General features: G+C 36.5%; 1 protein-coding gene across 5 annotated transcripts in view; it reads left to right on the forward strand.

Moving 5' to 3' along the window:
* SNTG1 (syntrophin gamma 1) overlaps window positions 1–14,731 on the forward strand; it is a 543,852-nt gene that overhangs the window by 348,325 nt on the left and 180,796 nt on the right. For all 5 annotated transcript variants that reach the window (XM_050942000.1, XM_050941999.1, XM_050942002.1 and 2 more), the window contains 2 exons: window positions 3,966–4,068; window positions 5,446–5,528. In XM_050942000.1, the coding sequence (XP_050797957.1) occupies window positions 3,966–4,068; window positions 5,446–5,528 (186 nt within the window). The remainder of the gene's footprint in view (window positions 1–3,965; window positions 4,069–5,445; window positions 5,529–14,731) is intronic.

The following is a 14,731-nucleotide window of genomic DNA, read 5'->3' on the forward strand; positions in this document are numbered from 1 at the left end:
ATAGGTTTAAAAACTAGTTTTGTTTTCCTTTTATGATTTTATTTTGAAAAGTAAAGCATTTACCATTGGAAGAGAAAGAAACTAATGTCCAGCAGGTAATAGTCTAGTAAATATTTACTAAAAAAATTTGAAGACCAGGAAATACAATTTATAGTATGTAAAAATCTTTTACAAATTCATTCATCTCCCTTTTCCCACTTTTTTCTTCCTATATGAAGCAAAATGTTCATAACCATTTCAATGCGATTTTTATTCCAGTGTTAACTGAATATTGCCATGTTCAGCCTTTCATTTTCCAGGCTTTTAGGCAATCACAACTCTATATTTATTTGAAATGCATTCCATACTGAAACAATATTTTATAGCACTTAATTTAAATTATTTTCACATGTATTGCATGTTTCACCCAAGGATTTCAAATAACTTTTCAAATATTAATCAACACTTTACAATACTCTTCTGAGGTAGGTCATTATCATCCCCATTTTACATGCGTGGAAACCCAGGCACAAAGAGGTTAAAGTATTTGTTCCAAGTTGTAGCTATTGCAAAACCAATAAGAAACCCCTGAACTCCCAGTGCCAGTGCTGAGGGCCAAACTCACACCTTGCAAGTGACTGCAGCTTCCCAGCTGAGCTGTACCTTATTTCACAAAGCAGCATACAACCCCTAGTACTGTGCTCAGTACTCATTACCACGCTACAATTAATGCACTGTAGCTATTGGCAATGGTTCAGAAGAGTTCGTTACTGTGATAATGCCAGAGTGTTCTAAGATGGCCTGAGAAATCAATCAATATACTAGTACCGTGCAAAAGATATCCTCTTATCTTACATTTCAAAGGAAACTTGAAACACTTCCGAACTTATCACTTAAATAGATAAAACTGACAAATCCATGGAAAGTAACTCAAAAAGTGTCGTAAGTCCCCATTTTCTTCACTATGATGGTTGGATGGGAGAGTAGATAAAATGCTTATCAGTGACTTCATCACTGACAGCTGGATTCTCCTTCACTGTGTTCATATCATGAGAAGTGATGAAAACCCTAGTGGAAAGAAATTTACCACATGCAACCACTTCTCTGAGAAGGTTGAATAAAAAATATCTGCGCCTAATCCAGTAACTTATTTTTTTCATCTGTACAAACACTCCTTTTTCCAAATACATACTTACATAAATATAACTTTTAAATGTTGAAGCTCATCATAAGAAGAAAGGAGTGATGTTTGAACTGGGTTCTTATAAGAACCTTTTTGTCTCTCCATAGAATATACTAAAGATGGATGGCCTACCAAGGGTTCAGGTTAATTTCTGCTAAATGCCCAATACTTTAGATACTTAGCTACATGATCCAAATGTTTTGAGGAGAGACCCAATTTATCCAAATCTGCTGTTTCATTTTCTGGAAACAGGTTGCTACCCACTTTAGTATCGGGTCTTTTGTAAAAATTTTGTGGAAATAATAAAGCATACTTTTTGCCATATTTTACTCATTTGATGTTAAAAGGAGGGGGAGAAGGAGCTTAAATTCATTACTTTGCTAGCCACAGAATCATGGTCTGAATAGAATTGACTGGAGCACCAATGAGTTCTGAGCTGGCAGATGGTTGCTTGGACACAACTGAACCTAGATTAGAACAGCCATGACTGGAGATGCCTGAAACAGAGAATTGGGGAGCTGTAACCAGGTCCTTTACAGTGCAGCTCTCCCATTCCTGGATCAGACCAATGGTCCATCCAGCGCAGTTTCCTGTCCTCCATCTGTGGCCAATGACAGGTGCTTCAGAGGGAATAAACAGAATAGGTAATCATCAAGTGATCCATCCCCTGTCACACGTTCCCAGCTTCTGGCAAACAGACACCACTCTGCCCATCCTGACTAATAACCATTGATGAACCTATTCTCCATGAATTTATCTAGCTCTTTTTTGAACCTTGTTATAGTCATCCCTTCCTTCTCCGATGAGATGGCCCAGCATACACAATAGTATGACATCGTACTTAACCCAGAACTTCATGGCACTAGGGATAGCCATTTAGGGAATTGAAAGAGGAAAAAATAGTATGCATTTTCCCCTTAGATAATATGCTCTTGTCCCTCATAAACTAGCTGTTGTGGGAATTCAGCTACTATTGGTAAATGCCTGGGCATTTGTGCAGTGCTTTAATACTCAGACCTAAACTACCTTTTAGTTCTAAACTACTCAATTCAGTAGAACCTCAGAGTTACGAACTGACCAGTCAACCACACACCTCATTTGGAACCCGAAGTATGCAATTAGGCAGCAGCAGAGACCAAAAAATAAAGCAAGTACATGAAGTACAGTACTGTCTTAAATGTAAACTACTAAAAATAAAGGGAAAGTTTAAAAACAAGTTTTGACAAGGTAAGGAAACTTTCTGTGCTTTTAAAACTTAAATTAAGATGGTTGAAAGCAGCATTTTTCTTTTGCATACTTAAGTTTCAAAGCTACGTTTAGTCAATGTTCAGCTGTAAACTTTTGAAAGAACAACCATAACGTTCTGTTCAAAGCTACAAACATTTCAGAGTTTTGAACAACCTCAATTCCCAAGGTGTTCATAACTCTGAGGTTCTGCTGTACTATTCTGTCTAACGATAACCCCTTAATCTTTATGTTCAAGTATGCTAGAAAGGGTGACCAGATTTTGAGGATATTTTTATACTGGATGGAAGTTAAAAACCAGACAAATTTAAATTAGAAATGAGGCATAACAGTGAGAATGATTAACCACTGGAACAAACTACCAAAGGAAGGGATGGATTCTCTATTTCTTCTTGTCTTCCATTCAAATGGGGTTGATATGCTTTAGTCACTCATAAGTTGTTGAGCTCAATGTATGTGTAACTGAGTGAAATTCTTTGGTTAGTGTTATACTGGAAGTAAGATGTGATGATCCAATGGTCCCTTCTGTCCTTAAAATCTATAATCTGTATTGACCCTACAGACAATTCATGTTACACTAGAAATGTAGCTTTTTACCTCTTAAATGAGCATTTTAAGGTGAGTTTCAGGAGGAGTTCACTCCTCCCATGCTTCTTCTCCTCTTCTTCTACGCTGGTATGCAGCCCCTTCTCTCCTCACACTGCACACCAGCTGAATGATGGAATAAGGCCCACTCTTTCAGATGGCAGTAACCCTTATCATGCATTGGCCACCTCTTCAGCAGGAAGCAAATTCTGAAGTCAATGCCTGGAAGTTTACACTTCTGATTGTGACTGCTCTGAGTTGCCCACTACTACAGACGGAAGGAGAATAAGTCTTCTGTTCAGAGAGGGGAGGAGGAGGATTTCCACAGAGGGAGACCCAGGGGATGTCCACAACTTGATCTGCCTGAAAGTCTTGACCCAAGGGCTCTCTCCAATGGTTACAGGCTGTCACATCCATCCCATTAGTGAGGAAATTGGCTAGCTAGTCCCAAGATGGGAAACATGTCAGAACTCAGAAATATTCTGTTGGTTAATGCATAGTTCATGAATTGACAGTGTAATGGGATGACAAACTCGTTCTCATGTGTGTTTGTATAATCTTTTTTGCATTTACAGAATGTCTACAGTGACAGCAGAACACGGTCACAAAGTCAGTTTTAGATACTGCATCTAATATGTTGTGATCCTACCATCATTGCTTCTGTATACCCAGTGCTACAGGATGGGATTTACACACAATCCTGTAGATTTATGAGGAGCTCATGGAAGCTAGACAAATAAAATCTCTGTGCATTGATGGGAAAGATTTACAAAGTAGCACTTGATAAAAACAATTTTGTTTAAGGACACTGGAGAATAGACTGTGGTAGGCTTCATGGTTTTGGTTCTTTTTTTATATGTCATGTAGTAAGTCAGAGAACAAATATGAGCTGTGAGCGATAACTTGGGTTTTGTTTACAACTGTTACTGTCTTTTTTTTAAATGTATTTATGCCTTCTATATTGAATCTTCAGGTTCAAGTTCTTCGGAATGCAGGAGAAGAAGTGACCCTAACAGTGTCCTTTCTGAAAAGAGCACCTGCTTTTCTCAAATTGCCTCTGAATGAAGATTGTGTGTGTAAGCATTTGTGATTAGCTAAAAGAAAAATCAATTCGTTGTTCACGTGAAATTTCCTGTGCACTGTCAGTGAGTGGCAGGAGCTGTTTCAGTCAGTTTTGTGGCGTGAATATGAACTTTTAATATCAACAGGTGGTGTGTTGACTTTGTTGCAAGCTAATGCTATCTTTGCTTCAGGTCATACTCCCAACTGGTGTGAATCAGCATAGCATTACTGAAATCAGTAGGGCTACACCAGTTTACACGAGCTAAGGTTTGGGCCCAGAGTATTTAAAGATCCTTTTTTCAAACATACAGTGTCATTGAAATTGGAACGGTTTATATATTCTAAATGTGGAACTGAGATTCCACATTTACATTTTAAGGTCTTATCTTCTCAATTTAAATTTCATTCAGGGGCTTTAGTGGAGATATTCCTTTAACTGGAGATTAATACACTCTGAACTGAATAGTATTTTGTTTAGTGCAACAGAATTTTAGTTGACTAGCCCCAATGGGAATTTGAAAGAGATGTATAGAAGCAGCTGCCTGCTTCTAACTATAGTAAATTATAATTGTTGGTACACCACTGTATATAGCTACAGTGTATATGTGCCTGTGTATATGCGTGACTATGTCTTTATCCACCTCTGCTTTCTTTCAACTTCTTTTTTTTTTCTGAATGTGGGAAGATAACGTTTAGTTTTTAATTATGAGAACAAAAATATTTTTAGGTCTGAAACCTATTTTGTGTGTGTGTGTGTGTGTGTTTTGGTGTATGAAATCTCTTCTAAAATATTTCAGTTTATTTGCATGAATTCATTGACCAATTCCTTATTTCTTACAAACTTTGTACAGGCAATGTTTTTGTTCACAAGTAGAACTGATCAAAATATTTCTGAAACTTTTTTCCTATTGGAAAAAATTATCTTGTCAAAACAAAAATGTTCTGTGATACATTTCTGTTTCAGTGACTGTTTTGCAGGAAGGTTTCTCAGTCCAGGAAGAACTCTCTTGCCTGCTTATTATAGGGCACTGGCTGGAATTTACAGTGAAACAGAGTGGGGACTTGAACCCTCATATCTTAATCCACTTCCTTACTACTGGGCTAATCAGAGTGTGAATTATAAATAACTAATGCTCACAGTAATACTTCGTGAAAAATCCTAAATTGACTGTTGTTCATGTCAGTTATTCATTGGCTAATTTTGAATAACAAACACATAGCAATTAATCCGTGGATATTTCATGAATAAAAAGAGAAACAAACAAACTGTTGTCTGTAAAGAGCTTAGTTGTACCCATGACAGTGCTTGGGACAAAAATGTAGCTGTTTGAATATGATATCTAACATCATGTAATATGGGACAATGTTATATGCATGACTATTTTTATTAGGTGTCCCTAGTGACCAAAGCAGTGGCACATCATCTCCCCTCTGTGACAGTGGTTTGCATCTCAACTATCATCCCAACAATACGGTAAGAGATTATTTTACCTTCCAGTGCTAACTCATTAATGAGGTGATGGATAATATCCCAGGAGAGGCATAGAAAAATATCTACAAAGATGGGGGTCACCTAAGTAACACTGGATTTAGTAGATGAATAAGAGTTTCCCTTTAGTCTTGAATATACCTGTAACATTTTTGACCCCTCCTATTCTGAGGCATCCTCTACTGATTTTCAATTAAACGTGTCTGAATGTATTAACCGGTGAGCTAGGAACCATTTTTCATTTTTTCTGCCTCTTTTTGAAGAGTAACTGCCAAAGAAACAACATACAGCCTGGTATGATTAACATGAGACACATACAGAATATAATTGAATGTCAGAGTTGTATATTTAGTGAAGGGGATCTGGCAGCTGTTCCACTCCTGCCTTAATCAGCTACTAGTGAGAAAACAGATATTTTTAAGTTAGAGAGCATTCTGACGGCATATTTGTATAATCAATTCATTTGTGCCCCTTGCATTTCATATGCTTCATAAAAAGTAAGGATAAGAAAACTTTCAAAGTCACTTTGGATGCTGCTGAACTATTAAATAATTACAGCTGGTTGGGAATTTGTCAATTATATGGTTTTCACCAGAAAATGCTGATTTGTCACTATTGAAACTTTTCGAAGGAAAAGGTTCATTGTGACAATTTTCCTGGTTTTGAAAAAAAAATGAAAAAAGTTTGAAACTGTCAAAACATCCCATTTTGACATTATTGAAACATAAACATTCCGATTGGGGGTCAAAATGATTTTTCGTTTCAAAATGTATAGGAAAAAATGACAATTGAAATTAAACTTTTTGAAATTCATTGACACAATCCATTTTTTCCCCCAGATTCCCCTCCCCACAATCATTTTTGAAAATTCCCATGGAGTTGGCAAACAGTTTCCAAGGTCTAAGAATAATCCCTTAAAACATACACAGCATATATAAAAGAGAACATTTTTGGTATTTACTTTGTATTTATATTTTAACACATCAAAATAGAGCCTATCCCTTGAAAATAATTAAAAATACTACTGAATTCTGCACCCGTCCCCAAGAAAGCAAACCAACCATCTTATTCCACATAAAAGAAATGTCACCCAAAACAACATTTCCCCATCTCATCTCTCTTGCTAAGCCTGAAACATAGATATCTGTCTCTAGGCCCCCTACACTGAGCTAAGTGGGGTGTGGAAGAGAGCTGCTGAGCCCAGGAAAAACCACTGGTTACAGAAAGCAGTTAAGTAAAATCTTCTCCCTTCTACAGAAACCTCTTTGTGACTCACCAGTGCTGAAAATGGGACACAGATGGGAATGGTGGAGATAATAAGGCAAATTCTCAATTTGAGGTCAATAAAGCTATGACAGTTTATACCAGCTGAGTGTCTGGTCCCTGTGTATGTACTTAATAATTCTGTGACAAGATTGAATGCTCAGCAAGCCAAGGTGTGAATGTACAGCACTCTAGCCTGCCGCACATGCTGTGTGGACCCTGCTACTGCACAGTAAAAGTTCTATAGTGCAGTCTGACATACTGCTATTTAAAACTGAAGTACATCAAGGCATGCTAGAGAATGATTGGCGTACAATATCAGGGTCCACATAGCCTGTCAGTGAGCAACAAGCTACAACAATGTACATTCATGCCCTGGCTTGCTGTGCACTGGCTCTGTAGCCAAGTCAACTGAGCTTACATTTGGTGACTTTAGTAATTAGAGCTAGGTAAATGTATTCAAATACAATAAGAACTCCTCTAGACCTTCTCCCAAACCTTCAGTTCAACTCAAACCATGCTTTAGTTGTCACTTCTAAAAACTCATTTTCTGGTACAATCAAATGAAGATTTCCTTTCATAAAGTGGAGTATTTAAGTGTACCATTTTTCCTGTTTCGTAAAAGGGGTGTATTTTAAATTTCATTAATTAGCATCACAAATTCTAATCAAAAGTGATATTATAATGGCAAACTGTCATTTTAAGATGAACATCTACAGATAGATATTCAAATTTATATTCAGAAATACCTTTGGAGAGTATGATACACTTTCTTCACAATGTCGGAAAAGACTTTAACACATGAATATAAGATGCTTTTTTTAAATGCAGGAAAAAACAAAGTGATGGTCACTTTATACAGTCTTGGAAGGTGGTATTTGACTTGTAATACTCTTTTTGATGTGTATCAAACAACTCGTAGGTGGGCTTCTTATGATAAGCAAGAACTTTCACCTAGAATTATCCATTATAACTTATACAGGATATTGCCAGTAATGATATAAACCACTACATATGCAATAAAATATCAGAGTTTGAACTGGAAAGATAAGTGCTTATGAGTACTCCATCCTAGAGCCACAATCAGCTGGACTCTGACTTCACTGGGTTTCTGCACTGACAAAAAAGGCTGCCTCCATGAATCAGACTTCAGGATCAGGTCTTAGTGCTGGTCAAAGAATATTAAAAAATACATTCATAAGTAAATGTTGGTAACTTTGCTCCACTGCTGTTTGAGTGGATTGCATTATGTGATTTGCAAGTTTTTTGATAACTTCCATTTCATAAAAAATGTTTAATAATTTGTGAAAATACTTGTGAAATTTTTGAGATTTATATTAATTCAGAAATGTATACTAGGAGGTATTTACTATTCACCATTCATTATCTGTTATTCTCCCATGTAAAATCTTACAGCTGTGTAATCAGGGAGCAGAAAAAATTCCTTGTTACAGACCACAAATCAGCTGAATCATTACTGTACAACATAAAGGTGAACATTTTTGCCCAGTTTTGTCCATTTTTAAATTTGATAAATTTTAAATTTGATAAATATTTATGAATGGGGGAAGGGTTACATTTTCAGCAAACATTATTAACAATAAAAAATTAAACCTAGTCATGTCTAGGATGAAACTTTTGTTGTATGGGTACCAAAATAACTGCAGTCTAATTTCAACCAGAGGTTTTCATAGAATATTTGTTCTGCATCCAACTGTGAAATTATTTTGGAGAATAAAATAATAAAAACTTTATATAATATGTTTGTTTTTAAAATATGGTTTAAACGAGCTTTCTTCACATGTGTTGAATGGAATGCCATTTGATGGTACATCACAACTAATGAAGGATGAATGTCAAAAACCCAATGGTTCATAGAACCACCTCAGCTATTACATCTTCGTCCCACTCGCTTCCACCTGTGAAACTGGGAAAGAGATTTTCTTTTTTTGTGTTTAATTTTTTTATTGATGTTTTTAAATTTATAAAAATGACAAATACAAAAAGATACATAACTTATACATGCTAGCACCCTTTTTCTCCCTGGGGTGGAAATTGAATGTGCATTAGTACATATGATTTCCCCTGCGTGTCTTCTTGGATCCTTTTCTTGTGCAATGGAGAAAAATAAGGTACCTATAGCGTCGGTTGTATGAAGGGTCTGGGCTAGCCTAGCTAAGAAGTGCCATTTTCATCCTCACCATCATACAAAAGTATCTCTATAGAGTAGGGCTCTGAAGTGATTAACAAAAATTAATTGCAATTAATCATGCAATTAAAAAATTGTGATTAAATGTGCTGTTAAACAATAACAGAATACAATTTATTTAAACATTTTTGGATGTTTTCTACATTTTCAAATAAGTTGATTTCAATTACAACACAAAATTCAAAGTGTATAGTGCTCACCTTATATTTAAATTTTTTTACAAATATTTGCACCACAAAAATGATAAACAAAAGAAACAGTATTTCAAGTCTTTCATAAATAACTTCAAAATAACGGAACTCCTAGTTCTTGTGTCATGAGAAGGAGTAAATAACACTTCTTTATTTGCTTTCTCCACACCAGTCATGATTTTATAGACCTCAAGCATAAACCCCCTTAGTTGTCTCTTTTCCAAGGTGAAAAGTCCCAGTCTTATTTATCTCTTCTCATACGGAAGTATGCATAGATGTATAGCTACTATATAAGGTAGCACTCACCTGTTTAAACTGTTTAATATGAACGTTGATGTAAAATCATTTTTATTTGCCTAGTACAGTTGTCAGTAAAGCACAGCGATATTCCAGGGACTATTTATCATGACATAAGAAAGGCCATACTGGGTCAGATCACTGGTCCATCTAGCCCAGTATCCTGTCTTCCACAAGTGACCAATGCCAGATGCTTCAGAGGGAGTGAACAGAGCAGATAATCATCAAGTGATCCATCCCGTTACCCTTTGCTGCACTAATTATGTCATAGGCTTATTCATTTCTGAGATATGTAGATGAGATCTCTGTTTAAAATGTATCTACATCCTGCAAAAAGATTTGGTAGGCCTGAAACTTTCCATGAATAAAAAAAGGGAAGGAGAAATGACATCAAGGAAAACATGTAGAGTGTTGTTTGTTATCATTTACACATACTTAAATCTTTCAAGCTTGGCGTCACTTGCAAGCATCACAGAATAATCATCATATTGGTTTATTTTTTTAAAAAGTATTTTACAGGATACTAAAACATGCAAATCAAGACTAGCATATTATCATACAGTTAGCTTGTGGGCAGGTCTTAATCTTTCCTCATACAAAAGCCGTTCCATACCCCTAATAATTTTTGTTGCCCTTTTCTGTATCTTTTCCAATTCCAATATATCTTTTTTGAGATGGGGTAACCACATCTGCACGCAATATTCAAGATGTGGGCGTGACATAGATTTATATAGAGGCAATGTGATATTTTCTGTCTTATTATCTATCCCTTTCTTAATGATTCCCAACATTCGGTTAGCTTTTTTGACTGCCACTGCAAATTGAGTGAATGTTTTCAGACCCCAGAATTGTATATGTATAGGTGGGATTATGTTTTCCAATGTGCTTTACTTTGCATTTATCAGCATTGAATTTCATCTGCCATTTTGTTGCCCAGTCACCCAGTTTTGTGAGATCCCTTTGTAGCTCTTCGTAGTCTGCTTTGGACTTAACTATCTTGAGTTTACCCCTTTTTCCAGATCATTTATGAATATGTTGAATAAGACTTGTCCCAGTACAGACCTCTGGGGGACACCACTGTTTACCTCTTTTCATTCTGAAAACTGACCGTTTATTCTTACCCTTTGTTTCCTATCTTTTAATCAGTTAACAATCCATGAGAGCCCTTCCCTCTTATCCCATGACAGCATACTTTGCTTAAGAGCCTTTGGCGAGGGAACTTCTCAAACACTTTCTGAAAACCTAAGTATACTATATCCACTGGATTCCCCTTGTCCACATGCCTGTTGACCCCCTCAAAGCATTCCAGTAGATTGGTGAGGCAGGATTTCCCTTTCCAAAAACCATGCTGACTCTTCCCCAACAAATTATGTTCATCTATGTGTCTGACAATTCTGTTTACTATCGTTTCAACCAGTTTGCCTGGTACTTAAGTTAGGCTTACTGGCCTGTAATTGCCAGGATCACCTCTGGAGCCATTTTTAAAAATTAGCATCACATTAGCTATCCTCCAGTCATTTGGTATAGAAGCTGATTTAAATGATGGGTTGTAAACCATAGTTTGTATTAAACTAATAGCAAAAGGAGAGTGGAAAAACAAGGAAGATATGAGCACTCAGCAAAAAATGACACGCTGAGAACAAGAGAGACAAAGTGGGTGGCTTTTATTGGACCAATTTATGTTGGGGAGAAAGACAAGCTTTTGCGCTTATACAGAGCTCATCTTCAGTTCTAGGAAACATGTTCAGAGTGTCACAGCTAAATACAAGGTGGAACATTTTATTTAGCATAAGTAGTTAACACATGTTTCAAGGGACCATTCAAGGTGAAGTGGCCCATTATCACCCTTCCAGTCGTAAGAGGAGAACAAAGGGCGGAGGTTGTTAGTGGATTAGAGATTGCTGTAATAAGCCATAAATCCAATGTCTCTATTCAGTCCATAATTTTTAGTGTTTAGCAAACATGAATTTCAGCTCTCAGGTTCATCTTTTGAAAGTGTTGTGCGGGTTTCCTTTGAGGATGAGGAATGATAGGTCAGATATAGAGTGATCGCTTTGGAAAAAGTGTTCACCCACAGGCGATACGGCATTTTTGTCTTTTATCATTATCTTCTATGAGTTCATTCAGAAGTGTAGTGATTGGCTGGTTTCACCCCAGGGTTATTGGGGCATTGAGTACACTGAATGAGGTATATCACATATTGTAATAGGCATGCATAGGACCCATGGATCTTGAAAAGTGTATTGTGTGGGTATTGATCATTGTAGCAGTGAAAATATGTATGCAGATTTTTCATCTGTTTTTTTGGCAGGGTCTGATGCTGCTTTGAGTTGGTGTGTCCTGGTCTGTGAGGAGCTTGCTTTTGATGATGAGGTTGGAGAGGTTGCGGGGGTAGTTTGAAGGCCAGAAGAGAGGGTTCAAGAAAGATTTCTTTCAGGATGGGGTCCCCATTGAGTATGGGTTATCGTTGTTTAATGATACCCTGTATAGATTCCAGTTTGGTGTGATAGTGACTACTAGGGATGTGTGGTCAGAGGTTTTTATTTCCGTATTAAAGCAGGTTCTCTCAGAGTATTTGGGTGGCCTGTTCAAGGATGTGATCTACTTTTTTGGTGGAGTGCCCTTGTTTGGCGATTTTGAGTGTGTTAAGGTGCATATCCTGGACTTTCTCCTCAGAGCCTATTCTGTGATATCTGAGTGTTTGGCTCTAGATAACACATTTCTTGGTGTAACTGGAGTGGTTGCTGGATCTCTGAAAGAAGGTGTGGTGATCCGTGGGTTCTTGTATATAGTTGTCTCTAGGGTTCCATGATTGAAGCTGATAGTGGTGTCCAAGAAGTTGATGCTAGTATGGGAGTGATTTTAATGAACAGGTGATGGTTCTTGAAGTCATGGTGGAAATCTATATTGAGAACAAAATTAATTACAGAACTAAAGAATCTGAAGAGAAGAAATTATTTAATTGGCTGCACATCAATGCTAAGATCCTGGGTAACAAACGAGGAATTAGAATTTCTGACCATTAATTCTGTCTAGTTAGTATTACAGAACCATGGTGGGATGATTCATACTATTGGAATATTAAAATTAATGCTGCAACCTATTTAGGAAGGATCAAATGGGCAAAAGGGGATGGGGAATGTCACTCTATGTAAAAATTCATAATTCAGAAGAAGCTATTTTATTTTATTTATTTATTATATTTATTTCTTTATTTATTTTAATGCTTCTGGATCACTATTCTAATAGGTAAGCACATGAGGAGGGTATACGCTTTTTTTCTGCTACAAACTACCAAACTGCACAGGGGATCAGGATGACCACTTCTTATACATCTATCTGTAATTTGTAGAGAAAAATAAAGCTTCATGATCATGAGGGACTTCAGTCTGAGTGACGTATATAGGAGATTTCATGTGACCGGTACTAAAAGATCCTTGTAATTTATAACCATTATAGATGACAATTTCCAAACTCAAAAAGTGTTACAGCCAACATAGAGGAATTCTTTATTAGTCTGTGTCTCAACAGATAAAGAGAAACTGATCACAGAACTAAAAGATTAATGGTTGCTTAGGTTCATGTGATCATGACTGGAATACATTTATAGTGTGCAAGCAATATATATAATATACTTTGTGCTTTAATAGGGCCAATTTCACAAAACTGAAAACAATTATGAGCCAAGTAATCTGAGAGGAAGAATATAATCACAAAAATTTGTATGATAATTGGGAATCATTTAAGAACACCTGAGGAGATGCCTATAAAGCCACAACCCCAAAGTCGAGGAAGAAGGCTATACTGGTTAGAGGGCAGCGCATATATAAATAAAACAGATGGAAAAATGGGGAAGTTGATAGTAATGAATATTAAGCAGAAGTTAGGAATTGTAGAAAATTGATAAGGGAAGCAAATGGACACAAGGAAAAATCTATGACCATCAGAGTTAAGGACAATAAGAAGGAGTTTTTTAAAAAATATATTAAGAACAAAAAGAATCCTGACATTGGTGTTGGTCCATTCTTAGATGGAAATGGTAGACATCAATAATAATATAGAAAAGGCAAAAATGTTCAATTAATATTTATGTTCTATATTTGGGAAAAAATAGATAATATAGTCTCATTACCACTCTTGCCATTCCACTTGTATCTCTGGAAAGTCATAAACTGCTGCTACTAAAGTTAGAAATTTTTAAATTAGCTGGTCCAGATAACTTGCAGCCAAGAGTTTTAAGAGAGATGGCCAAGAAGCTAAGTTAATGGTGATTTTCAATAAGTCTTAGAGCACTGAGGGAATTCCCAATGATTGGAAGAAAGCTAATGTGCCAGTTTTTTAAAAGGGATGACCTGGATAATTGTAGGCCTGTCAGCCTGACACCGATCCCTGGTAGATAATAGAGCAGTTGATACAGGACTTGATTAATGAAGAATAAAGAAGTTTAATGTAATCAATGCAAATCAACATGGGTTTATAGAAAATAGATTCTGTCAAACTGACTTACTAATAGGTCTTAAAATGTAGTTGTAAATGGGGAATAGTCAGTGAGCAGGTGTGTTTCCAGTGGGGTTCCACATGGATTGTTTCTTTCCCTATGTTATTTAACATTGTTGTCAATGACCTGTAAGAAAACATAAAATCATCATGATAAAGTTTGCAGATGACACAGAAATTGGGAAGTGGTAAATAATGGAGAGAATAGGTCATTGATTCAGAGCTATCTGGATCACTTTTTTAAGTGGGTGCAAGCAAACAATATGTGTTTTAATACAGCTACGCGTAGGAACAAAGAATGTAGGCCTTACTTACAAGATGGGGAACTCTATCCTGGGAAGCCTGACTCTAAAAAAAAAATTGGAGGTCATGGTGAACAGTCGTTTGGACATGAGCTCCCAGTGTGACACTGTGGCTAAAATAGTGAATGTATTTCTGGGATTCATAAAGGAGGGAATCTTGAGTAGCAGTGGAGAAATTATTTTACCTCTATATGTCACAATCGTATGGCTGCCCTCAACCTTGAGATTCAGGTTATCTAGACCTTTCATAAATCTCTATAGAGTGGATGCACCTTTTAATTTTCCAGAGTGTGATTTCTGTGTGAGAGCTGCAGAGTGCCGAAGCTTTGAAAAGTTACCAGACTAGCTTCATTTTTATAAAAACCTTTTGATACAAAGAAATAATAATAGGTGTATACAACAATTTTGGCTGATAAGTATGAGTTTATA

The sequence above is a fragment of the Gopherus flavomarginatus genome, chromosome 2 (genome assembly GCF_025201925.1).
Source record: "Gopherus flavomarginatus isolate rGopFla2 chromosome 2, rGopFla2.mat.asm, whole genome shotgun sequence".
Taxonomy (NCBI): domain Eukaryota; kingdom Metazoa; phylum Chordata; order Testudines; family Testudinidae; genus Gopherus; species Gopherus flavomarginatus.